The 27,244-nt window shown below is 39.7% G+C and overlaps 2 protein-coding genes across 12 annotated transcripts in view; one reads left to right on the top strand and one right to left on the bottom strand.

The window, feature by feature from the left end:
- The window catches only part of LOC136827946 (long-chain-fatty-acid--CoA ligase ACSBG2-like), a 58,382-nt gene extending 42,631 nt beyond the window's left edge, over positions 1 to 15,751 (top strand). For all 11 annotated transcript variants that reach the window (XM_067085497.1, XM_067085493.1, XM_067085494.1 and 8 more), the window contains 6 exons: positions 10,171 to 10,381; positions 10,604 to 10,742; positions 11,047 to 11,244; positions 11,421 to 12,708; positions 13,445 to 13,691; positions 14,641 to 15,751. In XM_067085497.1, the coding sequence (XP_066941598.1) occupies positions 10,171 to 10,381; positions 10,604 to 10,742; positions 11,047 to 11,244; positions 11,421 to 12,708; positions 13,445 to 13,691; positions 14,641 to 14,717 (2,160 nt within the window). In that variant the 3' untranslated portion in view covers positions 14,718 to 15,751. The remainder of the gene's footprint in view (positions 1 to 10,170; positions 10,382 to 10,603; positions 10,743 to 11,046; positions 11,245 to 11,420; positions 12,709 to 13,444; positions 13,692 to 14,640) is intronic.
- LOC136827951 (uncharacterized) overlaps positions 1 to 27,244 on the bottom strand; it is a 505,229-nt gene that overhangs the window by 162,993 nt on the left and 314,992 nt on the right. The gene's annotated exons all lie outside the window — the stretch shown is intronic.

Raw genomic sequence — 27,244 nt, 5'->3', positions numbered from 1 at the left:
TTTCATATCCCAAAGAGTAGACAAAATACTATGCATGAAACAGCTCTGAGACTTGTGGACTCTTACTTATAAGGATCCGTTTATCTAAAACCATGCGGTGAATGGTGATTAATGCTGTTGGACGCCTTGACAGGATTCATTCACGTTGCTGCCTGTAAATTCAGCTTCCCATTTTTGATGGTGGAGCAGGATAGGTAGTTTTCATTGAGTGCGATGAAATGTGTACAGAAGTTTCCTTAGGGGTCATACTTAATGTAAATATGAGGCATCCGTTTTAATTTGAGATTTTTCGCGCACTTTTTAAAAGCGCTTCAATTATTTAGGTACAAAGACAATTGCGTATTGTGAAGCCGTAAAGTTATTACTCTACTCTTTGGTTAAAACAGTTTTTTTAAACAAAACGAACTTTCAAATTGATTATTACTGGCTGCAAGTTTTTTTTTTTTAGTTTTAATGTTTTTTAAAGGTAGGGAAGCTCTGAATAACATCTTTTTCCCTCGTTTTAAATATGTTTTTTAACATCATTGTCAGCAGTTGCAATTTTACAAGCACTTACGTTTGCTGAAGTAATTTTGCGCATGATTTTGGACAGCTCACTCAATAGTAATAATAGCGCCACCGTATTAACATACTTTCAGCTGTTTTGTTTAGTGACCAGAACAAAAAAAGGAAAATCTGTTGAAAACTTCGGATCATAATATTCGTGTAATGTTTGTATGCTGAGCGTGACAAGTGGTTTCTGCGCCGTGGATTGGGCAATTGATCTGTATAAGCATCTAATGAACGAAAATGACTATAATAAAGTTTCGTCGCCTTGGCATTTAGTGGGCTTGTGTTGATAGTCGCTGCCGCAGTTTTTGAAAGTTTTATTCACGAACACCCTTTTTTTATATAGTGGCAAGCCCGTGGTTTCATTGCCCCTTATGACCAATCCAAGGCACAGGTTTTTGAATGGGTTACTTGTCATTGCTCCCTCTCGTTGGATTACGCGGGTGTGACCTCAAACTGAGACGTACTGCGGAGATCAGTGGCTTCCCTCGGCCAATATTTCTGCTTTGGCCCTTTTGCTGACGTAGGTTGTGAGGTTTACGTCAGGAGGGAGGAGTCTTGAGATCTGGCACGCACTGGTTGCTCTAAGAATGACTATGGTGCCATGAATCTCGTGTAATGGGACTGGTTTGTATGTGGAAGTCTGTCAACTGTGTCCTCATCTATGCCAGGACTTTGTGTACCTTCTTCGATTTAATAATTATTCTCCTCCGACCTTGAGTTACTCTTGTACCTAATGTCTCTTAATGGCTGCTAGTTCGTAAGTCGTAGTGGTGTTGCAACAAACGGTGTCAAGTATGAGAAAGAAACCTCATTTGATTTTATTTAGGCGCACCGTCAGAAGGGGAGGTAGGTAGTTCTTTACTGAAATTATAGTGGTTTACCCAGACTTTTATTCTGTACTGTTGGTAATACTAATGCTAAACTAAACTAGATAAAAGATTGTACAGTTTTCTCTACATTGTCATTAAACAATTACTTTCCAATCACTACACTTTTCTCTAAACGAGGTTGCAAAAATGTCAGTTCTTACTCTTTACTGGAGTCTTGTTTCCGCTTGAAAAGTGCTCTCCGTTATAACAACCCTCTGGAAAAAAGGTATCCTAACCAAGTGATTTTCAGAATCTTTCTCTAGTTTTCTATCTTTATCAAATACGTCATCGGCTTCTACAAACTGGTGAAAAGTAATCTAATCTCTAGAAATATCTTTTGCTTTAAATCGTCCCCTTATTATACTTTTCTCATTAATATTGGCTGTTGCGTCTGTCACCTTTTCTTTGCCTCTCAGAAAGTAACTTGAGGTCTTGGGCTTGTTTACAGAAGTTACTGTAAATTGAAGGTTGCTGCAATTTTTACGACCCCTCTTGTAAAACTACCGAACGACTGTTGCCTCAGTGTCCTTTATGGGATGTTTGTCAATTTATTCATTAGGCATGTCATAAAATATCATGTATTTCTTAATGCTATTGGCCTTTTACCAATTAACCTTCCTTTTTATAAAATACTTTGGAGTTATTACTTTGTTTGTTGGTTTATCAATTATTAGGAGTTTTTGTATTAAACGTAGCTCCTTTTCTAGAGGTTTGATATAAAGTTGTTTACCCTTCTTGCCTTTTTTTTATTCAGTTTCTTTGGAATTTTGTTTTCAAAACTTTTGGACACTGGAATTTTCTTTATTCCTTATTGCCCTCACCAGAATTATTTATTTTCAAGATTATATAGAAACGCTTTGTTCCCGGTTAATGATTTCCAACACGTATCATCTGTTTGTGCTAAATATTCCAATACTGAAATTAACTAGTTTCAAACAAAGTGTCTTATCTCTTACTTTTGTCCTTTATTATAGAATAAAAATACTTATTGAAGCGTATATACTTTGTATATTTTTTCCCCCAAAAGGTCTTTGCTCTTGTATTTATGGTTATATTTCGTTGGTAGTTTTTCCGTTTGCAATTCTTTAGTTTTCATTTTTCAGTTTCTTTGAATGCATTTATGGATGTTAACATCATTGACACTGACCTCTGATCTCTTGTTTTATCTGCAGTCTTTTTTTTCACTTCTGTACCCCAAATATGTTGAACATTCGACCTAAACTTTGGTATGAAATGTCTTGCCCAAGGAGGCTAGGTCGTGCCGCCTCCCAGCAGTTCTTGTTCTTTATTATTGTACATCCTTCGTAAATAAAATGCTGTAGCAGTTTATTTGCACGACTCAAAGATTTTACGTATTTCGCTTGTTAAAAACGCTATTCTTCTGAGTATTCTATGCTGAATTATCTTTGTATTCGATACGCTGTACGTTTACCATTGTCACTTTAACTAGGTGATTTAAAACGAGTTCATAATTTACACTTTCTGCTGCATTTGAAGTACTTTTCATCCTCCCAATCTTACCTTTATTTCCCCCATGTAAAGGAGTATAACAAAACGCCATAAATGGTTTAAATTACTCTAGAGTAAATTTAAAGTGAACGTGGCCAACCCTATGAGAGCTGCTAATCAGCTCAGTGGTCTGGTTAACTATTTCAATAATAATAATAATAATAATAATAATAATAATAATAATAATAATAATAATAATAATAATAAAAGTGAACGTTCTTTTTCTGTTAGCCCAAAAGCTTTGTATTAGTGATAGTTTTTTCTGTTTTATTTCTTTTTAAAGCTGTTGCCTGTTATGGTCAGCGGGCCCCTCCCCGCAGGTAACCTCTCCCTTCCCCCTACGCTCAAATTCCGATTGGGTCCCTCCTGCTGGTGCTCCTGCTGCTACTACGACTACTACTATAACACTATTATTACTAAGCCTACAAGAAGACTTGAAATTTCCCCTTAATTTGACACAACGACCCCTTGACTATTAAGAATTCATACTTTTTTTTATTCTCTATCTTGTAATTTGTGGAGTCAACTAGATTTGGGTATTTTTACTCGACTGATTTTTAGGGATCGGGGAAGTTTGGAGTAAGATATGAATGAGTTTACTTATGAGGATCAAAATGCTTCTAAGGAGATTGCGGTGGACTCATTTTTTCACGAATATTACGCAGCGTTGGGATATGATTATAATTTGGCTGCCCTCCAGACTTGTGCCCAACTTCTTTGCCGGTTTGAACCGTTAGAAAGAAGGCTCGCCGCCGCTGACTACATTTTAAGGTCAGCCTCTCCATTCGGTTGGGTTTCTTGGCTCTGCGTGGGATCCAGTTGGATGCTTATTTTGCTTTCCTGAAAAATGTAATGCTTTAACGAGGTAGGCAATGTGGTTGTGTAAATTAATATAGCTTGAATGCTCAAAATAGTTTTAATTTGTTAGTATGTGCGTCAAGAGCTCATTTCTACAGGTGCATTCCTCGGGTTGAGCCTTCAGGTATTTGAAGACGTCATTCACTACGTCATGAGGAGTGGGTGGGATTAGAGGTCGATTTGGGAGGAGCATGCTGCCATAGGTGGGAGGAGCTTAGGGAGGGGAAATGGGGGTGAGTGGGAATTTTTTTTAGGGACAAACATTGGGCTGGAGAGGGAGATCAGAGTAGAGAAAAGGTCGCTCATTTCTAGTCCACCAGTGATAACGTGAAGCTTAACGTCCTCAGTTTTTATAAATACAAACTTCCTGATTTTTGGGAGTTCATACAGTATTCAACCGGTTTGCTGGTAATGAATGTGGAAAATTCTGTAAAATATTTTCTTAAACTTAAGAAGTGTCTCGCTGGAGGAGATTGATTGTTTTTAGATAGTGACATTCTGCGATTGGTAATATTGTGAAGTGCTGTGCAATGTATTGACATTTTTCCTTATTTTCTGTGAAAAGTTTTTATAAGTGGTTTTTCAGCTGAGTTTAGAGTTGTTGTTCTGAATGTGCTAATCAATCGGGAAACTACGATGGACTTGTTAATGTCTACTGCAATAGTGTCCCAGTTTAGTTCTCATAATGAAAGTATGCAAATGAACGTCTGCCATGCTAGTTTTAATACCTTGGCGCTCTGTTGCAACTAAAAAACAACGTATCATCCAACTGACTTGCTGGAGGATAGCTGTAAAAAGATCTTTCTTTTCGTTTTTTCCTGAACTTGTGCATACTTTGCACTCGGCCGGAAGGATTGTGAGGAACTGGTGGTACTCATCAGCCATAAATTCAGTATTAAAACAATTTGGTGTTAACTACATATTTCCAAACTATCGCAGGGGTGATTCATGGGAGATTTGAATGGGGCAAAGCTGTGTCCGTTGGAGGAGAATAGTAGGAAGAGTGAAGCATTAACCTTTCCACCCACTGGTTAAAATCAAGTAGTTCAGTATTTAGCCACGTAAATTAAGTTTCTGGATCCAACAGTCAGCCGTAAGGCGAATTTCCTGGAAGCGTGTTTGGTTCCAAGATTTTACCCCAGTGTAGGTATCTTGAAATTGTGCCCCAAGACTCCCAAGTGGTCACTATTGTAGAGATCATCATATCCCACCTGCCAAAAGATAATGATCCCACCCTTACCGCCAGCTGCCTCCCTCCCCAGAATGTGATGCTATTTTTAAGCTAGCGAGCAAGTTTGATTCTGCCTTAAATTAAGTTTCCTAAATGGAAGGACGGTAGTTCGTTGCATCGAGGGCCAACGATTCCCCAGGAAGCAGAGGTAATCATCATCGTTCTCCTTGAAAATCCTTCGCTTAGGCCCCAGTTCCGGTCGCCCTTCGGTGGTTTCCCAGGGTTGCCGACGACGGAATAATATGAAAAAGTTTATGGAAGGCTCTTTCGTTTGTTTTTTCCCCCTTGATTGAGGCTTGTGTGTTAATTTCTTCTCTAGAATTTGTTGTGCAACAGGTGGTACTGTAATTATCCATCCCCCTTCCCCCTCCTAATCTGCGTTCAGTCTTCCTCCTCATCCATTACGCCCACCCACCCCTCCCTCCCCCATAGACTGTAGCGGCTTCAAATTCCTCTTCCTAGATTAGCATTTAGCAGACAGAAACGCCTTCGTAACTTCCCCATGTCTCTTCCTGCTTTGCTAAACGCTTCATGGATTCTTGCTTTGCTGAAGTAGAATACACAGTTAACAGAGTTTGTGGGCGTTTTGGAACATGGGGGAAAAATGAGGGTAAAATATTGGATTGACGCCTTCTGGATGAAGCACTTGATTCATCAGTGCTTTCTCAGCCTCGAACGTTACTGCTATGTTGTGTATGAGTTGTTTCATAGTGTGAATGGTGGTGCTGGGGACTATGGCCATGTTTATTATTAGGGGAAGAGAATTTAGTGGCTTTCCTGATGGAAGTTCAAAACGCAAAATCTTTGGTGTTGTGCCTTGATAAGCAAGGAATTATTTTGGCCCTCTGTATTCCCAGACATGATATTCATGACTGATGTTCACTTGAGAATTTAAATGAAATTTGTATAGGTGTAGAAAGTTCGATTGAAGACGTGCAGTTACTACTGTCGTCGTCGTCTTTATGGCTTATACTCAGTCAGGTCTTCAGTGATAAGCCTTCCTCGGAATTTTTGTGAATTTTTTTATATAATGTGTGTAACTACTCATGACCCACATCGTTCCTGCAAGTAACTTTTAATTAAAACGAATTCACGCTCTGATCGAGGTGCTCATTGAGTATGAGTGGCCTGAAAAAAAGCAGGCACACAAAAAATGACCGTGACCTGCGCAGCATACGTAACTGTGGCTGGTGTTTGGGTAGTGAACTAGATATGTCGATGTAGAAATTATCTATCCTTTTTGTGTTTTCTAGGTAACTAAGGTGTTGAAGTATTTTGCTTTATGTATTTTTCACTGCAGGTAAATTATTATTCCTTTGGTATATACATTCTAAAATTTCATTTCAGTAGGGTACTACTTAGCTGTTATAAAGCTGGCACTTAGAGAACCAGTGCTTGTTATTGTTAGAATAAGCTAGCCATGCGGGGCTCTAGTAACAAGAGCCTCCTAGAGTACAAGTGCGAGCGGCTGACTTCGCCGGGTAACACCATTTACAAAAGGGGTTTTCAGTGCTCAGGACTTAAAAAAAAAAATAATTTAAATAGAAAATCCAAACTCCACCAATTTTGCACTCGGTAAAGTATCGGATTTCTTCGCTTTGGGCAACCTACGGTGAATCGGCGTGAAAGGAACCAACGTTAATTTCTTCCCTGTCGTACGAGGGGTGACTTTATAGCTGGTCTGAGTCTGATGTTACTGTATAGTAATTTCGAGGGAATATTTTAGTCTGGCCAAAGTCTAAGTGGGCATCTAGGTTATTTGCATGGTAATGAAATTCAAGACTATCGTTGTCATTGTGATTAGAAAACGTTTGGAGACGGAGACGGAGACGGGATTGTCAGTATTGTAGCTTACATTTCGTCTTGATAAGCTGGCAATGCTGCAGATCAGTTGCACGTGATTCCGGTTTAAACCATGTGAGGAATTTCTTGTCCTGGAGAGATCTGGATTGCAGAGTGATAAACTGTGGTGCAGTCTCGCCTCTAAATTGCGTTCACCACATCCAGATTATTTTTCTTGAAAGAGAATATTTGCTGCGGAGACTAGGCATAATAGGAAACACCAGTCCTTGAAAAGTGTTTTTTTTTACATATACTGGAAAATTCCAAGGCCTGCCCATGGTCACTTTGGTTGTGAATTCTGTGAAGTCCGACGTCCGAGGGTTATGTTATCTGCCGGTAACAGAATTCCCATTTCTGTCGTTATCGTAGGTCCATCTGGGAGGACTCGAGAAAACCCTGCCTTGCCTCCCTCGTTTCGTCGCTGTCTATGGAAGATTCCTCGGACTCGCTAAGCAGGTTTTGTTTCACCGCTTATTTTATCTTGCTCATTCAAGTTTTTCTTTTACATGCTATGGGAACGACTGTATTTTCAACACGTAGGAACCCACTGTGATGACGTCAAAGTTTAACACTAGCATAGAGCAATTCAAATTATATATATATATATATATATATATATATATATATATATATATATATATATATATATAATTTATATATATAAAATTTTTATTCATTTTCAATACCCTTTAGGGCTCCTTGATCTGTTTCGGAACTTGATCTCTTCAGCATTATAGAACCGTAAGAGAAATTCTTCGAGGCAATACTGAGGATTTTGCCCAATGAATTTGTGCGTAAATAAATTCACGATTGCTCTTCATGAACTCTTGAGTCCTGAAATGCGTATGATGTTGGGGTCCTGTTGTCTTTGATCGAGGTCGGCTAAACCTTGTTAACTTTTACAGTATCCATTGCTTGGATGACTTATCCTTAACTTTTGTTAACTTAAACGTATGTACCTAAAATTTTCTCTCTCTCTCTCTCACAGCTGCCAGTGTGGGGAGATTCCAAGCATTAATGACGCTTCTCGGCCTGTTAATTCTTGGGCTGGCCAACACTCCTAATTGTTTTTCTTTTTGGAAGTGGCACTTGTTCTTTTCCGAAGGGTGCTTGGCTTTGATTATAAATTGAGCAACACTCCTTCCTCGTGTGCTCATCACTTTGCTATCATTAATAGGACGCTGCGAGACACTAGCTTTTCTTCGAATGTTCATAGCTAGAACAAACTGGCAGCTGACGCCAGCTTTATGGGGGTAGTAGTGATGGAAGATAAAAGGCCTCGTGATCCAGTGAGGCTTATTTATAAGCCGGTTGGTCTGTTCAGCATTATCATAGATTGGGACGTGTCAAGTCTTAAAACTGTCAGCAATAGCAGGTTAAACGCGGATCAAGATTACTTTTAAACACGAGAGCTCTCGGTGGATTTTGCCTTAAGACTTGAGTCACGTTGCTTCAGTTGTCTTCTTACTTCGTTTCACTTTGTTTGAAATGGTTAGTATTAAGTTCCGTGGTTTTAACGCCGATACCAAACCTTGAGCATATCATGTTCATTTAATTATGAAAATTGGCGGTCAATGTACCTTTTCGTAGTAATAAAATTTTCACAAGATCGCGAGTCTTCTAATGGCCATTAACAGGTCACGACATTGATCAGTAACAAATAAAACTTTTTAATCTTCGGATTTCTGTATTAGGTTTTTTCGTAAATAAAATAAAAGGTGGTCAGGGTTTCCCCCCATTATAAGACTACCATCTAAGCAAGATGACTATATTGTGCGCTTGGAATATTGGCTGTGGCAAGTCTGAATTTCAAGTGTGTGGGGTTGCACATGCTCACGGAGCTGGGAAAACCCCGTGGGTCGACGTTACTGGATGCAGGGCGAGAGAATATTAAGTATTGGCCTGTACAGTTTCGCATTTTTTCACACAGCTTGAACTACTTTACCCGTTTTGTAACAGGTGTATATTAGGAAATTGCTACAGTACCTCATAACCCTGCAGTATCAGCAAGTGCATCATCCCTTGGTTTGAATCCCAGTGGTGATTGGCCTCGGCCATGGGCATATATCCACCTATCATAAACCGGCCAACAAATTGTTGGCAGAGATGATGGCTGGGTCTCTCAGGAGCAGATGCCGGCAAGCTTTGAATTGCCCTCCGTCGGAGATATCTCGATCATAACAGTAGTTCATAGAAGTGAGTTTTAGATTTTCAGTATACAGTAGTTTCAGGCTGTATTTCCCGCAGTGTAGATGTAGCACAGTTGTAATGTGCGTGTTTCATTTACTGACTTTTGTGGAAGAATGACTATCAGAGGCGAGGCGGTTCAGACTTCGCTTTCTGTGCTATATAAAGATATGTCTAATTGGGATATAATTATACTTGGGGCTGGTGGTTTTTGAAAACTTTTTCCTTAGATTACTCGAGCATAAACAGAAGTGTCGATCAAACTATGCCGTTTCTTTTTACCACTAATAGCGACTCAAAATCTAAAGTACCGTGTCATTCAGAAATTATTTACCATGAAAAAAATAGCCAAGTTTTGTACCGTAACCAGTTATTGGTGTAGTAATGGGTAAAGGGTAAAATGTCAGTTTAGAACGTGACAATCACCATCCATTACCTGTTTTTATCACACCACCTTTCTACAAGTGTCCTTGAAAAGGAAGGAACTGACGATCTTGAAGCGCACTACCTATGAATAAATGTACGAAACATCATTTTGTTTCATTGTTCCGTTGTTATTCAGTCTTGATAAATCTACAGCATACTTATTTTCACGGCACCATAACTAGTGGTTATACTAATAAGTATAATGTTTGTGCATTGGTGGGTCTTGGGAGGTATTAGGGTTGGGTCCAGAGTAGAGAGTGGCTGTAGGTAAGTGAAGGGGAGTTGAGACGAAGATTACGATGTTTCTTTTGTCATTTTCTTACGCCCTTGAGGACTGGCAGTCTGATTGGCTACTTTGTCCCGAACTTTATGACGTGGCTTGTACTCGCGCATACGCACACTATACAGTATAATCATATGTATATACTGTATATATATATATGTTAACTGAAATTTAACTATATATTTATATATATAAATATATAATTATTCATTTATATTTATATATATTTGTATTGCTTATTCTGTATATATTATATATGTATATATATTATATTTATATGTATGTATATATATAATATAAATATGTATGTATATATACATTTTTTTGTATTTATACATAAGACACAAGCATGGTACAGAATGACAGACGGACAGAATACATGTCATCATTAGGAGATATTTTGTGTTTTTCAGAAAGGAGAGATTGAGCAGGAAAGCCTCAAGTCCTCAGTGCCGTCCTCCTCGTCATTCTCAGAGCCTCGACCAGACACTCCGGAGACGACTTCGGCTCACTCGCACTCCCCCGAGTGCTCACCGTCAGCTCCTTCATCGCAGCATTTTGCTGACTCAAGACCCAGAACGGAAATGTTCAAGTCGCCAAGTAAACAGGCCGAGTATCTTAATGGTAAGTGAAACGAGCGTCTTTTCCAGTGACTGCCTATAACATGCATGACTGCTTGGAGATGTTTCATCACCTGGTATCTCCCAAAATTGTAAACTTTATTTCCTGTTTGATTTGGTAAATTGACGTGGCATCTGTGAACCTGATACTGTGAAATCAAGCATTTATGAATTTTATTACTTTACTGTATTCAGTTTTTAGTAATTGAAATTGCCTTATCCACAGGACCAGATCAACTTATTCCTTCAGATGCCATAAAAACATGGGAACCAATTGGAGCAGTTAAGCTCAAAATTGGGGACCAGGGTGTTTCAGCCCATACACCAATATCTGTACCAACTCTCTTGAAGAAAGCGGCTGACAAGTAAGATCCAGCATCATTTTGACGAAAATTATTTTGTTCCAAGTTTAATGATTTTGTTTCCAAAACAAAATTCATTTTTAGGCATGTAGGACTTTGTATTGTTATGGGAGGAACTAACGTTTGAAGTGTTGTCTTGTACTGTTTCTGTTCTTGCTGAAATTAAAGTTTACTTTTGTTTCATCAATAATGTAAGCTGATTTGGACATTCGTTAGCTATTATTTCTTTTTTAGGTAGTAATATTAATTTGTTGCAGATACCCACACACAAATGCGATGTGTGTTAAGTAATATTAATTTCTTGCAGATACCCACACACAAATGCGATGTGTGTTAAGAGAGATGGCGTCTGGAAAGGGACAACCTACAAAGAATATTATGATCAAGTTCGTACCATGGCAAAGGCTTTTATTAAGCTTGGTCTAGAGAGATTTCATGGAGTGTGCATACTGGGTTTCAACTCTCCTGAATGGTTCATTTCTGATCTTGCAGCCATCTTTGCTGGGTAAGTACAGGTATTTGTTTCTAGGTGAAGATTTATATTTGACATTGAATGAGATGAAAAATGGTTAAGTACAGGTATTTGTTTCTAGGTGAAGATTTAGTATACTTGTCACTGAATGAGATGAAAAATGGTCAGACAATTTCCTTGATTACTAAGTTTTTTTTTTTTTCTTTCAGCGGTTTTGCAGCTGGCATTTATACCACAAATTCTGCAGAGTCTTGTGAGCATTGTGCAGTAAATTGTGAAGCTCAAATCTGGGTGGTAGAGGACCAAAAACAGTTGGATAAAGTTCTTAAGATTCGTGAATCCTTACCTCACTTGAAAACAATAATTCAATATTCAGGGAAACCAACTGTTGAGGGAGTTATAAGCTGGGCTGAAGCTATGGCCATTGGAAGGCAACAACCTGACACAGAGTTAGACCAGAGGCTTTGCCGTATTGCCGTCAATCAGTGCTGTACTTTGATTTACACATCGGGTACCACTGGCCCCCCAAAAGGTGTTATGCTCAGTCATGACAATTTGACTTGGACTGCCCATGCTAATTCTATCAACGTTGACTTTCATCCAGGAAAAGAAGTATTGATCAGTTTCTTGCCACTCTCTCATGTTGCTGCACAAATGGCTGACATTTATACTTGCATGTATGCTGGTGGTACTTGCTATTTTGCGCAGCCAGATGCCCTAAAGGGTAGTTTAGGGGCCACTCTGAAAGAAGTGCGACCAACTGTGTTCTTGGGTGTTCCACGAGTTTGGGAGAAGATTTATGAAAAGATGATGGAAGTTGGCAAAAAGACCACAGGTGTTAAAAGGTCCATTGCTACCTGGGCCAAGTCGATTGGACTGGAAGCAAACGAACGTAAACAAAGGCAGGACTTCAGGAAACCTTTCTGCTTCTCTATTGCTAATGCTGTTGTTTTCAAGAAGATCAAGACTGTTCTTGGATTTGACAGGTGCAGGCTGTTTATCTCTGCAGCAGCTCCTATTTCACCAGACATTGTGAGATATTTTCACAGCCTTGACATTACACTCACTGAAATTTATGGCATGTCTGAGTCCTCTGGTCCTCACACGATTGGCCTAGAAAAAGCATTTAAGGTTGGCAGCTGTGGTCGCACTCCTCCAGGCTTCTACACAAAGTTGCATAATCCTGATAAAGATGGCAATGGTGAAATATGCATGGGTGGTCGCCATGTTTCAATGGGCTATTTGCAAATGGAAGACAAAACTCATGAAGCCATCGATGATGATGGTTGGTTGCACTCGGGGGATATTGGAAAGTTGGACAGCGACAATTTCTTGTTCATTACTGGTCGTCTGAAAGAACTAATTATTACTGCTGGTGGAGAGAATGTAGCACCAGTGCTTATAGAAGATACTCTCAAGTCAGAGCTTCCTTGCTTGAGCAATTGTATGCTTATTGGTGACAAAAGGAAGTTCTTGTCTATTTTGCTCACAATGAAGGTTAGTTTCCTTTTATGTTATGGTAAAACTTAGACAGTTTTGAATGAATAATTGTATATGCAATGAGTACTATGTTCAGTTTAATTATGGGTGGGCATGTTGAAATATCTGGAAGTATTAAGAAAGTGAGCCTGACATTTATGTACACAATTTTGCAAACAAACATCTGAAATTCAATGTATATGTTAAATGGAATATAGAATTTGGAATGTTGAAGTACCAAAAAGGCTGAATGGTTTTGTACACTTTGGTATTCATATATTTTGGGTGATGTGGCTGATGAATTGGTGAGACCCATATGGAATGAGCCTTTGGTATAAGGGAAGTGTAGGGTGTGCTACAGATTGGTTGAAGATGAGTCAGGGAAGAGTAAGGTTTACTATACACAGGGTGTAGACTGTTCCCAGTTTTAATTTAAGTGAAAGGTAATGTCAGAAGACTAATATTAGTAATGATGGTTTAGCTAGTATTTTTGGAATTAAATTAGCTAATGCCTAGTACGTCATTGAAGTGATTTTCAGTGTCACAAGTGTAACAAGCTGCTTTTATTGGTGTTTTCATTAGGATTGTATGTTTATGGGTATACAGACTTTGTAGTCATAATGTGTTGGGATGAAGAAAAAAAAAAAAAATGGGATGCAAGAATATTACACAGTACTCTTAAGTTATTAAATATCTCAAGCTTTGACAGAGAAAAAAAAATCCTAAGCATCTAATATGGTTTCTGGTTTTGCAGACTAACATGAACATGGATTCAGGAGAACCTTTAGATGCTTTAGCACCAGCAGCTATAGAGTGGTGCCGCAGTGTAGGATCTCGAGCAAATACCATTCAGGATGTGTTAGCTGGACCAGATGTGAACATAATGCGGGCAATCCAGGATGGGATTGACAGAGCAAATAAACTAGCTCCTTCAAATGCCCAGAGGATACAGAAATGGACAATCTTGCCAAAAGACTTCTCCATACCAGGAGGTGAACTAGGTAAGTCTGTTTTGATTTGAGAAATGAAGTTTGATTTGTCTAGTCAGTCTTAACTAGTCTTTTATGATTACAGCTGATGAGGTAGATAAGTTTTTCCAGTTACCTCATCCCCTAATATGGAATTCACTTATAAAGCTGGAAAATATTTGGAAAAAATTTCCTGGTAGTTCTAAAAGGTAAGAAAGTAGAATTTGCTGGGTTCCAAGTACATAAAAGTGAATGATACAGAAACTACTTGGTTAATGTGAACATTATTACCAGTGTCAGTATTATCATAGTACAGTACTTCCTGCTATTTGTCATTAACTTGAAGCTGTGACGTGCCCAAACCTTAAGAAAGACGTAGTTGTGATCACTTTGGTGCAAGAATGCTTAAGGCACACTGCACTTTGATAGTTCACATTTACACAAAATGAGTAACTGACTTGGAATTCTATACTGTAGGGAAATTCTAAAGTTAATTTGTTGCTGCTGAACTGTAGAAGTACAATAGTTAGTGTCATGATGTTGGTGCTAGTACTTAAAATCTGGTTAGGTACTGGCTGTCAAAGGAACTCTGCCATGGAAAACAAACTTTGAAGGCTCTTGGGTCAGCCCTATGGGAACCCTATAATGGAATGTAGGTCTATACATTTTTGATGGATATCACCTTATAATCAAAATTTAAGAGAACTTTTTGAAACGAGCAGTGAACATTTAATGTTCTGACTAGAAAATAGTTCAAAGTAGTTGCCTACTATACAAGTTTTATCGACACATTTCTCTAGTTTTTGAATTATTTATCCTTTTCAGTAAAATATTTAACTGTAGAGAAGACTTCATGTTATTCAATATTTGCTAAATGTGTAATTAAAAATATTTTTGAAATTGAGCAATAGAACATAAAATTGTATTTCAAGCTTAATACTGTTTTCTTTGATTTTGAAACTTAAAATTTTGTATTTTTCAGGACCAACTATGAAAACAAAAAGGCCCCAAGTTGTTTTGAAGTACAGCGAGACCATTGAAAGGTTTTATGAATCTTAGTATGAATATAATACGGGTTTGCCTAGTGTGCCTTCAGGACCAATGGCTAAAGGATTTTGTAAGCTCAATTTTATTTTAAATAAGGCTAATGGCAAAACTGAAACTCCTAGTTGAGTGTGATTTAAGCCTTAAATCACACTCAAGTTTCATGTTAGGTCCATGGCACAAGCTGCTGTGTGGTGTCCTTATAAGTTCAGCCAAAATATGACTGCATAAGTTTTTATAGTATGAGTCCTAATGTCACTTTACAGATTGTTAAAAGTCATTAGTTTTGGTAAGTGGTCATACTGAAGATCTTGAAGATTGCCAAAATATCTACACAATTAAGTTTAGATATCAGTGATGTAGATTGTGCTTTGCACATGAGAAGGTTGAATTGCTAAATCTTTATATAGCTGAAGTCTAGATAATGTGATACATAGTGCAGGGGCTGTGTGATAAATGTACAGTATGTTAGTATGCATAGAATCAAAGTATCTTGATCTAAATATGTCCAATGTGCCACTGTGTGACTGAAGATATTTTATTTTTAATATATTGGTAACAATACAGAGTTCATGTCACTTCCTGCAGTTTAATCTAAAATCAGTATTGTATAGAATATGTAGTGATATTAATTTGAGTATACAGTAATAACTTTTTATAGTTGCTGAAGTGTCAAATGTAGACATTTTAATGATTGTTGGAGAATAGTAGCAAGAGAAATCTTTCAACTTGTTTTGCATTTAGTAAATGATTGCATTTAAAAGAAAGGAAGGTAAACCCTGTATTGGCCTATGAACATGTATAGATTCTGTTATTTATGTTTATTTGCTCCTCAAAAGCACTAGGGATAGCTTAGTACTTAAGATAATTTTTAAGGAGTTTTTCAACAATGCAATCTTTATGTACCTGTAAAAATAGCTTGCTTTCCCTTGTGCAGTGTATGTTTGTATATTAAGATTACCAAACTGTTCAAAGTTGGATTTAACCTTATGTATATGTAACTGAATTTGTATATGTGGAATTTGTTTAAAAGTCCAAACTCACATAAAGATATATTATTACCCTTTGAACTATAAAATTTGTTCTGAGTGGTAAAGATCTCTCAGTAAAATTCTGCTTCATTTAAGAACAAACCCTTTGGACAAGGCCTGTAAAGTAGGAAATGTTACTGCAGGTGGTGGTGTTTACTAATTATTTTCAATTTTATTTTTAAATCTTGGTTACTAATTATCATCAATTTTATTTTTAAATCTTGGTTAAGGAAACTATTTACGTTTGGTGTGCTCAAATGAATGAGGCAGAAGAAATAAAGTACTAATACATTAATCTTGGCTGCATTTGAAGATTTTATAACTTTCAAATTTTGACCACAGGTATGACAGGCTTGATACTGCTTTGAAAACTCTTGTAAAAAACTTTCAGATAAATACAATTGGGGTGCATTCTAATTACTCAAACACTAGTGGGTATGATGCATTCTATTTATGCATAAATTACTGTATGAAGTGGCCTTTTTAATACAAAAAAAAAAAAAAAATTGTATACCTAAGGCCATCTTAATTGTGGCACAATAATTTATCTTGGCAATATTAACAACATAGTTTTGGATGCAAATTATGAAGTAGTAGCATTTAGAGTGTCCTTTCTGACTTCATGATCCTGAACACTTGTGCCTACCATGGTATCTTCTAATAGGTTGCAAGTTGTTAGTGGCCTTCAATCCATAGCCTTGTCGGGCATCAATGGAGATTAAGTCTATTGGGTATGTTTTAAGATTGTCATGTCCCTTCAACAGTATGTGATAGGATCATTAAATGTAACCTTTAGAACTTCATTTTGCTTCACTTGGCAACTGGGTTAGTTACTAGCAAGGCTTCTCGCAAACAGATTTTGCTGTCTCTAGGAACTGCTTCCGTTTCCTGATTAAGTACTGGGCCATGGTTTAATCTGATGTAGTCACACTACATTAATAATTCGGGTCCAGTATAGTTACTGTAATAACTGCAAGAATATATAGTGATAAGTCGAGTACTCCACTAATACTTTTCATAACTTGACAACCCTTATCTAAAATTTAAATCCTTATATTACCCAATGGAATGTAAACTAAATTTTAACTAGACTCCAACACAATAATACAAAAAGATAGCTCCTGTTGAGATACTACCACTTGAAAGGATTGGCCAAAGTCTACTGGATTCTCTCATTGCCTGCACATGCACCAAATAGACTGGCATACTTTTTATATTTTTCTCACACATCTGACACTGATATCAGGCCTTTTGTGTTCATTGTTTTCAGGACTAAAGAGAAACTAGCTACAGCAAGCAGCTCCAAAACTGAACACTGGTCTTTAACTTTGACAGTGCCATAGCTTATATACAAAGGCTTTCTACTACCTTGGTTCTAAGTTCTCGTTTGAGGGTACACTCACACACTCCTGTCGATTTTCTCTTCCTTTTGGTTTCACAAATAGTGTGTTCCAGCCTTAATAGGAGGGCCAAGGATGTGTGAGGGTTTATCAAGAGAATCTTGGAGGATATCTTGCCTTGCATGGTGTGTCTGCTCCACTATGCTGACCATTTTTTACAAGTTATTTTTTTACAATACTGTTTGCTGTTCAGTATGACATGAATTATTTATTTTCCTTGCACTGGCTGGCAAAGTTTAGCAAAATCCTGGACCTGTTCTGGACCCAACCAGTGTTGTGATGTTCTTTTCTCCAATTGTCGTGCTCTACCTTGTAGCAGCCTCAGAAAGTATGACAAAGGACTCTTGCCTTAAAACTTTTCATCTCATTTAATATGCAATGAAGCTTAGTTTTTTCACAGCAAATCATATATGGATTAAGAGCAGTGAACCATCCTTATCCTTACTTGGTGCTATAAAGCTTAAATTAAAACAAATGACTCACCTACCAGAGACCCCATAGGGGGGTAGCGCCATCAGTACACCTTATGCGGTGCACTGTAGGCATTACTTAAGGTTTACAGCATACGTTCTGCCCATAGCTGCAACCCCTTTCACTCCTTTTACTGTGTCTCTGTTCATACTCGTTCTTCCATCTTACTTTCTACCCTCTCTAAACAATTGTTTCATAGTGCAACTGTGAGGTTTTCCTCCTGTTACACCTTTCAAACCCTTTTACCATCAATTTAAGTTTCAGCGCTGAATGACCTAATAGGTCCCAGAGCTTGGCCTTTGGCCTAAATTCTATATTTTATTCTATTCGTCTACCAGAAAATTAATTGATCTGTTAATGGTAATGCTAATATAAACTTGAAAAATGTAAACCAATAGTGGAGATTGCAGGGTTGGTTTTTGAATAGTTTTCATTTCTACCTAATTAACAATGTAAACAAAGGTAGAGTCAGATTCATCAGTCCGACAACACTTTCTACTAACCATTTTTATGGTAAAAGATAGTTACCATTACTATTACTTATATTATGAAAATAATGCCAATATGAATCGAGCTGAGTGACTGAATCAAGGATAACATGTAGTAACATTCTCAAGTGGATCCCAAGAGCTAATAAGACAGAGTGCCAGTCGCTTTCTGTTCTCACTATGAGTCATTCTGCAATTGTTGTACTGTGCTCACTCCATCTGGACTTTGACTGGCCAGACACAGCCGTAAGGACAACAGACTTTTGTTTGTTTACAGATTTTGTCTGCCAACAGACTAGTCTCCCAGACAGTCTGGGCATGTGGAGGGTCCCTTAAAAGTTATTGTTAATCCAATGCAATAAATTATACAAACTATCAGGATACATTTCTGGTTGAGGACAGGTGCTTTGATCTCTCAGGGCAATGAGTGTCATTTGCTAAGGCTATGGCACCCTGACTGTCAACATTATTTCTGTTGGTTTGTCAACAGAATTCCTGAATCCAAGTTCCCAAAGCAGCTTTCTGAAATAAACTAATATTGTTGCTTCACAACAGAGTTTTACATACTCTGCTTCATTTGTTGAGGGTGTAGTTATTCTCTGCTTCAGGCTTTTCCATGATATTGTCCTGCCTGCTAGAATTATTACAAATCCAGTAGTGAATTTTATTTTCCTCCATCATGGTCATTTGCATGTTCTGCATCCACCCATGCTGTTAGGTGTCCTTGAGTTTTCTGGTAGCAAATGGTTAACTCTTTTTCTTCTTTAGATTTCTTAGCTATGTTTTGCATTCCTCAAATTTTGTTTATGACGTTCTTGATTTTTCTGGCACAGTGCTTTGGTGGCAAAAGCAATTTCAGGCCTAGTGCAATTTACTAGGTGTAACAAGCTACCAGTGATACCTCTGTATTCTGCTGCACTGTATTTTTTATCTTCTTTGACTTCTTGTCTGAAATTTAGGGCTAGTGGAGTTGACAACTCTCTTGATTCAGCAAGATTTTGATTTGTGGCACTTCTTGAATGTAGTCTCTTTGGTGAATCAGAATTGTTGATGGATCTTCTCTGATGTATTTTATGGAAAGAATATTTGATGCCTATCCTAGATCTTTTATGACATACTCCAATAATTGTTTTTTCCTTCATTATAGCAGATGCATCGGTCAAACTCAGATCTAATCATGCCCATTTTTGTGAGCTTCTTGTTCAGTTCTTCATTCCAATTTCTACTGCTTTGAAGCAAGCCTTAGATACTTTTCTCCACTTCACAAACAAAATGTTTTCTGTTTGCAACTTCACATCTCTTTGGATGTTCCATAAATATGATTTCCTTGAGTCCACTGTTGAGGTAGGCTGAATTTAAACCAAGCTGTTCAACAGACCATGAATTTTCGGCAGCTAAAGCCAATAGCAGTTTAATGCTTGATTTTCTCACTAAAGAGGCATAAGCCTCGAGATAGTCCATAACAGGTGTTAGGCAGAATGCCCTGGCCATTAGTCTTGCTTTGTGAATCATTACCTCACTGAGCTTGGTGTATTTTCTTCTGAATACCCACATGCAGTCAGTCACTTTGTGTTCTGTTGGTTTTGGTACTATTTTCCATGTGCCCATGCTTTCTAATCTTTCCATTTCTTGCAGCATGGCAACTTCCCACTTGTCTTTGTCGGGACAACTGAGTGCTGCTGCGACAGTCAATGGATCTCTTGGCAAATGCTGGAAATCTGTCTTGACCTTGCAACATTGGCACTTTTTGTCCTTTGGGACCTCCTCAAATTGGGTTCCTCATCATGGTTCTCTTGATGATTTTCTTGGTTTTCAGGAATGTGCTCTCGATTTTCAAGAATGTCTCTTCTTAATTTTTTTTATTGTTTTCCAGGTTTCTATTGTTGGTTTCATCATCAGAGGAAAGGCTCTCCCAGTTGGTACTATTGTCATTGTCTGAGCCGGATAAGAAGAGAGTTGCTGTTTGCTTCTTGGTTGTGGTTTTCACAGCTGGTTCCTTGATCTTGAAAGAGTAAATCTCTTCTTTATAGTCAACATTTATAGCACTGATCATGATTTGTTTGCTGGTGCTCCACAACTTGTATCTCTTTTGGTTTGGGCACATTCCCATGTACACACATCTTTCTGCTCAAACTTCTAGCTTTGGAGTCTCCCTCAGCTTAGCTGAAGCTTCACAGTCAAACACTTGATCAATGGGTGGCCGCCCTGTTGGCTTTGCTCTCCAGCTGCATCTGGGGATGGGATGCAAATTTCTTGGCTACTCTCTTGAATTTGTGGTGGTATGTGCAGATGTTATGGGTGGGTTGGTGGAACCCTTCCTGTTGTGGCCTGTATGAGAGCTTCTGTGTTGGCCTGACTCTCCTCCTCTTGGTCCTGGTTCTGGTTGTCTCTGGCCTTGCATATGGCGTGGGTGGTGTATTGGAAGGCCTTGGAGGGTTTTTATAATTCATCTGCCTTCTGCTGAAGATCCACCATAGGTGAACCCTCAGTGCTGGGGAGGGCAGCCTGGATGTTGGTTGAGGTGCTTGTAGTCTCCAAAGGCATTAAAAGCGGTCTGGTTTTCTCATTATATAAAGTGAGGAGGCACAAGGCCTGATCTCAGTAGCAAGATCCTACAAACCACCTACATATTTAGGCATGAGTTTTTTTCAACTCTACAGTGTATTATGACTCAACCTGATTTTTTTATTTTAGTTGGATGTTATCACTAACCTTCTTAGGCCCCATGGTGATGTATTTATTCCATGGATATAAAAAATTACCAAAATGACATAAAGAAACATGAGTAACTTTACAGTGAGGTTTAGCAGATTTATGCACTGAGCAACAACTATGAGAAGATGTATTCAATTCCCTTTACTTCAGCTGGGCTACCCATATGTGTAACACGTCTCAGCTCATTCAAGTCTTAGCAGATATGTCTGTTGGGTTGAAGGATAAGGAAATGGTTGACTACTGATCAATTTTTTTCTTGAACACACCGTTCAAATCCTGAAATATTTTGATTGGGAGCCATTCGAGTGTCAAGGTACCATTGCATAACCATGTGACTGGGGTTGCTCTGTGACTGGCTGCTGAACCTGGGGGTTAAACTTAAGTTCAGCAATCAAACAAAAGCTACTGAACATAAGAAAAACATTATCTCAGTGATTCATGAATTTCCCATAAATTGTCCAAAGCTGGAAAAAGATGCCCACTAAGATAGAAATTCTTGACAATACAAAGTTACATGCTGCAAAATTATCATGGAGGAAAGTGATGAATAAACATTTTTGAAATTTGTTTTTTCCTAGGTATACAAACCAGAGCCTTTTACATAGTTGTATCCTTCAACATAGGCTGAATTTGGTAACAAGGCTCTTCACTGGTGGTTATGTGGGTTAACAAGTGAGTATCCTTCACTTGCCTTACATCACCACTCACATTTTCCATTGGCTGTTGAACAAAGTGGATTGGTTGAGGTGGGTTTAATCTATAAAAAGCTCTGGTTTGTATAGCTAGGAAAGATACGAATTACTTTTAAAAATTGTTATCTGTTCCTACAGAAATGCAAATCAACAAGTTTTATATTAGAGACTTACTCCTCCAGTCAGAGGTTGTCTCAGCAACTGACTGGAGTTGAATTCTACCCAGAATTGCCATGCTCACGTTTGTGCATGCAAGCAAGGGATGTCTTGACTTCAGCAACTTCCCACCAGGTCTGGTAAATAGGTTATCAGAGCAATACGGCGTAGGGCCAGAGTAACCCTACATTTCAGCAGGATACTAGAGTATGAAAAATATTGGAGAACCATGACATCCCCTCCCCAATGAGGAACTCTTGCTGGTAGCACCTAATTCTGGCTGTTACCAAATAATGGAGTATTGGGCTCAGAACAAGCTCTACCATGCTGCCACGCCCCCCACTCCCATGTTACAAAAGGATGACAGAGGGAGACATAGCCTAGTAACTAAGAAGACTAAGATTAGATGCTTTGGTATGTAGTTATCTGTATCATGTCTGGCTCCAGCAGGTACTTTGGCCTAGAAACTGCTCTTGCACAGTGATGGAAGGAAGGAAGGTCCAGTCACTCTAAATTTATACCTCCAGACTGACACTAGGCTTAAGTACTCGGATGAGATACTTTTCTGTCCAACTAGCACTCAGGTGCCTATACAATCTGTTGAGCAGCAACCACAAGCCCAAAGGAGAAAGTATCCAAGGACTTGTGAGTAACATCCTTCATGCAGACTGAAGTAAAGCTAGTCTGTCCATGCCAAACACCTGCCTGCATTACTGAAATACACAAAGTTCTTCTGAAAGTGATGGACAGACCCACAACCCTGACCTCATGTGCTCTCAAGTCAGGAGGGAGGCTGATTCCCTCCTTAGAGGAGGCACAGGCCTGCTCAATCACTTCTCAAAGCCGGAGGGGAAGGGCATTTTTAGATAAAGCTCTCTTGCAATTCCGTATGGTAATGGGGAGTCTGCTACACTTTGGCCTCTGGCAAAGAAGCATCCCTTCCAGATTGCCATCGATGAAGTCTCAGAGTAGGAGTTTGTGAAACTCCAATCTCTCATCTGGAACAGACAGGTTGTGAGTGTTTGCCATGAACTCAGGAACAAAAGGAAACAAGAGTGTAATGAACCAACCCTGGTTCCACAGGTTCCAAAAATCAAAACAAAAGAATGGGACTGGACTGACTGGCAGCAGTCATGACAAACCACAGAGGAAGGAGCGTAACAAAACCACTGAAGTACCTTAAAACTAATTTATTATAATAAGTTATATACATATTTACAAGCGAGTCAGGTTTGGTTCAAAATAAATCATAAATAACTTACTCAATATTACCATCAATGAAATATAGTTCCCAGCAGCAAACATTCAAAATAATAATAAACAATTCAGTTAATTTAAATATCATACTGAGTCAATTCAAAATAGAAATACATCACCAAATTCATAAGAGGAGTCAGTTCCAATTCAAAATAACTCTGATGTAGCTAAACCAAAGTTACTTAACAATATATCAACGTCAAAGTAAAATAACAATGCACATACAGAAAACATTAGTTTAACTGCTGTAAACAGGATTATACAAATCTATAAACACTTTAGTTACATCTCTCGACAGCATAAAACAATCAAGTTTAACATAAAAGCAATAAACAAGCAGCAAACAATCAAATCACGTAACACACACCATAGTAGAAAATAACAATGACATCTAATCAGCAAACACAAGGCTTCAACAATAATTGTGAGAGAGGTGCAAAATAATGAGCAGGAAGACAAGTACTGCTAGTTTACTGATGAAGAGAGCTGCTTATAAAGCGGGATGCGGATGTCTGCGTACTTCACAGAGACTGTGGGTACAAAGATTTACAGGTGACCTGAGGTCAAACTAATTCCTTACAAAAACAGGACAGGTTCATACAGAAAAAACAGTTATCAATAATGTCTGACATATAACATAAATAATTCGTTACTTGTACATAAAGCATGATTGTTTAGAAAAACAATAAATATACAATTTATAATTATGGTGATAAATATATATTTTGATTGACCATAGGTCGATGTGAAGGCACAGCAGAAAACAGGATGTTCTCTATAGAGAACGCGTTGAGCGGGGACTTTACAATACTTCCCCCGCAAGACGGAGGCAACGTCTGATCAAACTAGGTATCTGCTGGGGCGATGAAGGGGCATCACTTCCTCGATGTCAACCGGAGAGGGTGGTCGCCTTCCCCAGTGTCCTCTGGAGCAGTTTGTTGGGGTGCCTTTCTGTCTGGTTTCTGGTTTTCTGGGGACGCCCACGCCTCCTTCCTGCGCCTGGGGCTGTCCGAGGGGTTGCTGCATCCTGCGGGATGCTTTGGGGTCCGCCTCCGTTGGTCTCCTCCAGGAATGCGGGTTTGAGATGATCTATTGATATCCAGTCTTCCTGTCCATGGATGGATATCTGGAATGCCTTCTTGTTCCTTTCCAGAAGCCACCTCCAGTGCGTGCACGGAAGCCCTCCTCTCCAGCTGGATCAGCCGGTTCGATGTCCCAGACGAGATAACAGACAGGGGACCCGCTTTCCTGTCCGAGCTGTGGACTGCCCTGGCACGCCTAATGGGGACCACTCACCACAACACCACTGCCTACAACCCCGCAGCCAACGGAATGGTGGAAAGGTTCCACAGGTCTCTGAAGGCATCCCTCATGGCTTGCTGCTCCTCTGAAAATTGGAAATACCAGCTGCCCTGGGTCCTCCTTGGGTTGAGGACCGCCCCCCAGAGGCAACGGCGACCCCTCCTCAGCGGAAAAAGTCTACAGGGAGCCTCTAGTAGTCCTGGGGTAACTCGTCGCAGAGGACAGGGACGACATAGGGACGCAGAGGTTCCGTGATAGGGTTGGAAAATTCGCCCTGCCAAAGGACATTCACCAACAGGACGTCCCCCTTCATGCCCGCCCCCCGGGCTATCCTCCGCCACCCATGTCTTCGTCAGGGACGACGCCGTATGCCCACCCTTAACTAAACCCTACAGAGGACCTTTCCTTGTACTGGAAAGGAACAAGAAGGCATTCCAGATATCCATCCACATGTGGGAAGACAGGATATCAATAGATCGTCTCAAACCCGCATTCCTGGAGGAGGGCAATGGAGGCAGACCCCAAAGCCTTCCGCAGGATGCAGCACCCCCTCGGACAGCCCCGGGCGCAGGGAGGCGGTGTGGGCGCCCACGGAAAACCCAGAAACCAGACAGAAAGGCACCCCAACAAACCACTCCAGAGGACACCGGGGAAGGCGACCACCCTCTCCAGTTGACATCGAGGAAGTGAGGCCCCCTTCGTCGCCCCAGCAGATACCTAGTTTGATCAAACATTGCCTCCATCTTGAGGGGGTAGTATTGTAAAGTCCCCGCTCAGCATGTTTCCTATAGAGAACATCCCGTTTTCTGCGGTGCCTTCACATCGACCCAGGGTCGATCAGAATATATATTTATTACCATAATTGTAAATTGTATATTTATTGTCTTTCTAAACAATCATGTTTTATGTACAAGTAACGAATTATTTATGTTATGTGTCAGACATTATTGATCACTATGTTTTCTGTATGAACCTGCCCTGTTTTTGTAAGGAATTAGTCTGACCTCAGGTCACCTGTGAATCTTTGTACCTGTGGTCTCTGTGAAGTACGCAGACGTCTGCACCCTGCTTTATAAGCAGCTCGCTTCATCAATAAACTAGCAGTACTTGTCTTCCTGCTCATTATTTCACACTCTCACTTGGAGTGTGAGGGAATACTCGCGCCAATACACTTTGGGGGAGCGTGCCGTGTACGTCCTCTAATGATGCTGGCGACCTGCCAACGAGGGTCGGTAAGCGCCCGAACGCTTTGTTGGAGGGCTGTACAGTAGTTAGTCTGTTAGGGACGTGGGTTAGGTTCATCGGGCCAGGACTTTGTTGCCGTTTGGGTCCGTTAATGGCTTCCGGGAACCACTCCGGGGGTCACCACTGTGAGAGAGGTGCGAAATAATGAGCAGGAAGACAAGTACTGCTAGATTATTGATGAAGCGAGCTGCTTATTAAGTGGGATTTGGATGTCTGCATACTTTGCAGAGACTGCGGGTACAAAGATTTACAGGTGACCTGAGGTCAAACTAATTCCTTATAAAAACAGGACAGGTTCATACAGAAAATATAGTGATCAATAATGTCTGACACATAACATAAATAATTCGTTACTTGTACATAAAGCATGATTGTTTAGAAAGACAATAAATATACAATTTACAATTATGGTGATGAATATATATTCTGAACGACCCTAGGTCAATGTGAAGGCACTGCAGAAAACGGAATGTTCTCTATAAAGAATGCGTTGAGTGGGGACTTTACATAATCACAAACAATGATCAATTCAAATAAATACTAATATGGTATAAATACAACTTCAAGGAGCATCACACAAAAACAGACGATCTCTGTAGAAATGTCACGACAGACACTGCTGTCCAAAGGGCTATCACCCAGATGATTACATTAGAATCATCACACACAAAAACAGACGATCTCTGTAGAAACGCCAAAAGGCCATCACCCAGATGATTACAGTAGAACTATCAAGATGCTGAAGTCAACAGGCAACCCACGCCTGCTGCTCAACAAAGTCACCATGCCGCCATGCTCTCGAGGAAAAAGACATCACTCAGATGATTACAATAGGATCATCGCTAAGCTGCTGTACTGACGAGGACCAGACCTTTGTTATCCCAAACCTGACTGCCACTATCAACACGAAGGCGACCAATGTCAACTTCATACACACACACACACAAAAACCATCACAGGGTAAGGAGACAAAACCTGTAAAGCCATGTTGTACAGTCTCTGCTGATCATGTTGTTTGTAAAGTCCTCGTTAAGCAAGTTTTCTTTGATGACGGCCCATTTTCTTTGTACCTACAATTCATCACACTGGACGGGCCAGGTCACATAAAATTCAATTGTTTAAACTGTGTATGCAATTATTTATCTGTTCATCAACTGTGTACCGTGTATTTCTTCTTTCGCAGGCGTCAAGATTATACTGAACTTTAATTCTGTCTATTGTTACATTGTATATTGTACTCATTCGCTGTATTTATTTATTAATTGTTATTGACCTCAGGTCACCCTTGCTTCCCTTGTCTTCCGCGGCCCGACGCCAGTCGGCCACTATATAAACCGCCTGGACCTTGAATAAATCAGCAGTAACTTTTACCTGCTCGTTTCTTCTGCACCTCTTATAGTGGTGACCCCTGGAGTGGTTCCCGAAGCCATTAGCGGACCCATACGGTGACTCAGTCTTGGCTTCGGGAGCTTACTCTCGCTCTTAGCGGACTAATCACGGCACTGAACCAGCGTTTGGGCGTGCTGACTCTCGTCGGCAAAATCACCAGCGTCATTAGTGGACTTACACGGCGCGCTCCTAAGTGCGTTTTGACGCGAGTACCCTACTCCATATAAGAGGGAAAAGAGCGAGTATGGACGCGGACATCCCCTCCCTCGTTCAATTAACCACTGACCTCGCGGATTCGGAGGTCTACCTCCCTACCATATCACCCGCGCCGAGGCTCTCACGCTCCTCCACACCCCTGCCCACGCCCCGCATCCTCCCCAGCCCAGCGGGCCAATC

Source organism: Macrobrachium rosenbergii, chromosome 42, assembly GCF_040412425.1.
Source record: "Macrobrachium rosenbergii isolate ZJJX-2024 chromosome 42, ASM4041242v1, whole genome shotgun sequence".
NCBI classification, from domain to species: Eukaryota; Metazoa; Arthropoda; class Malacostraca; order Decapoda; family Palaemonidae; genus Macrobrachium; species Macrobrachium rosenbergii.
Note: the sequence above shows the minus strand (reverse complement) of the source record. Positions and strands in the feature narration are given on the sequence as shown.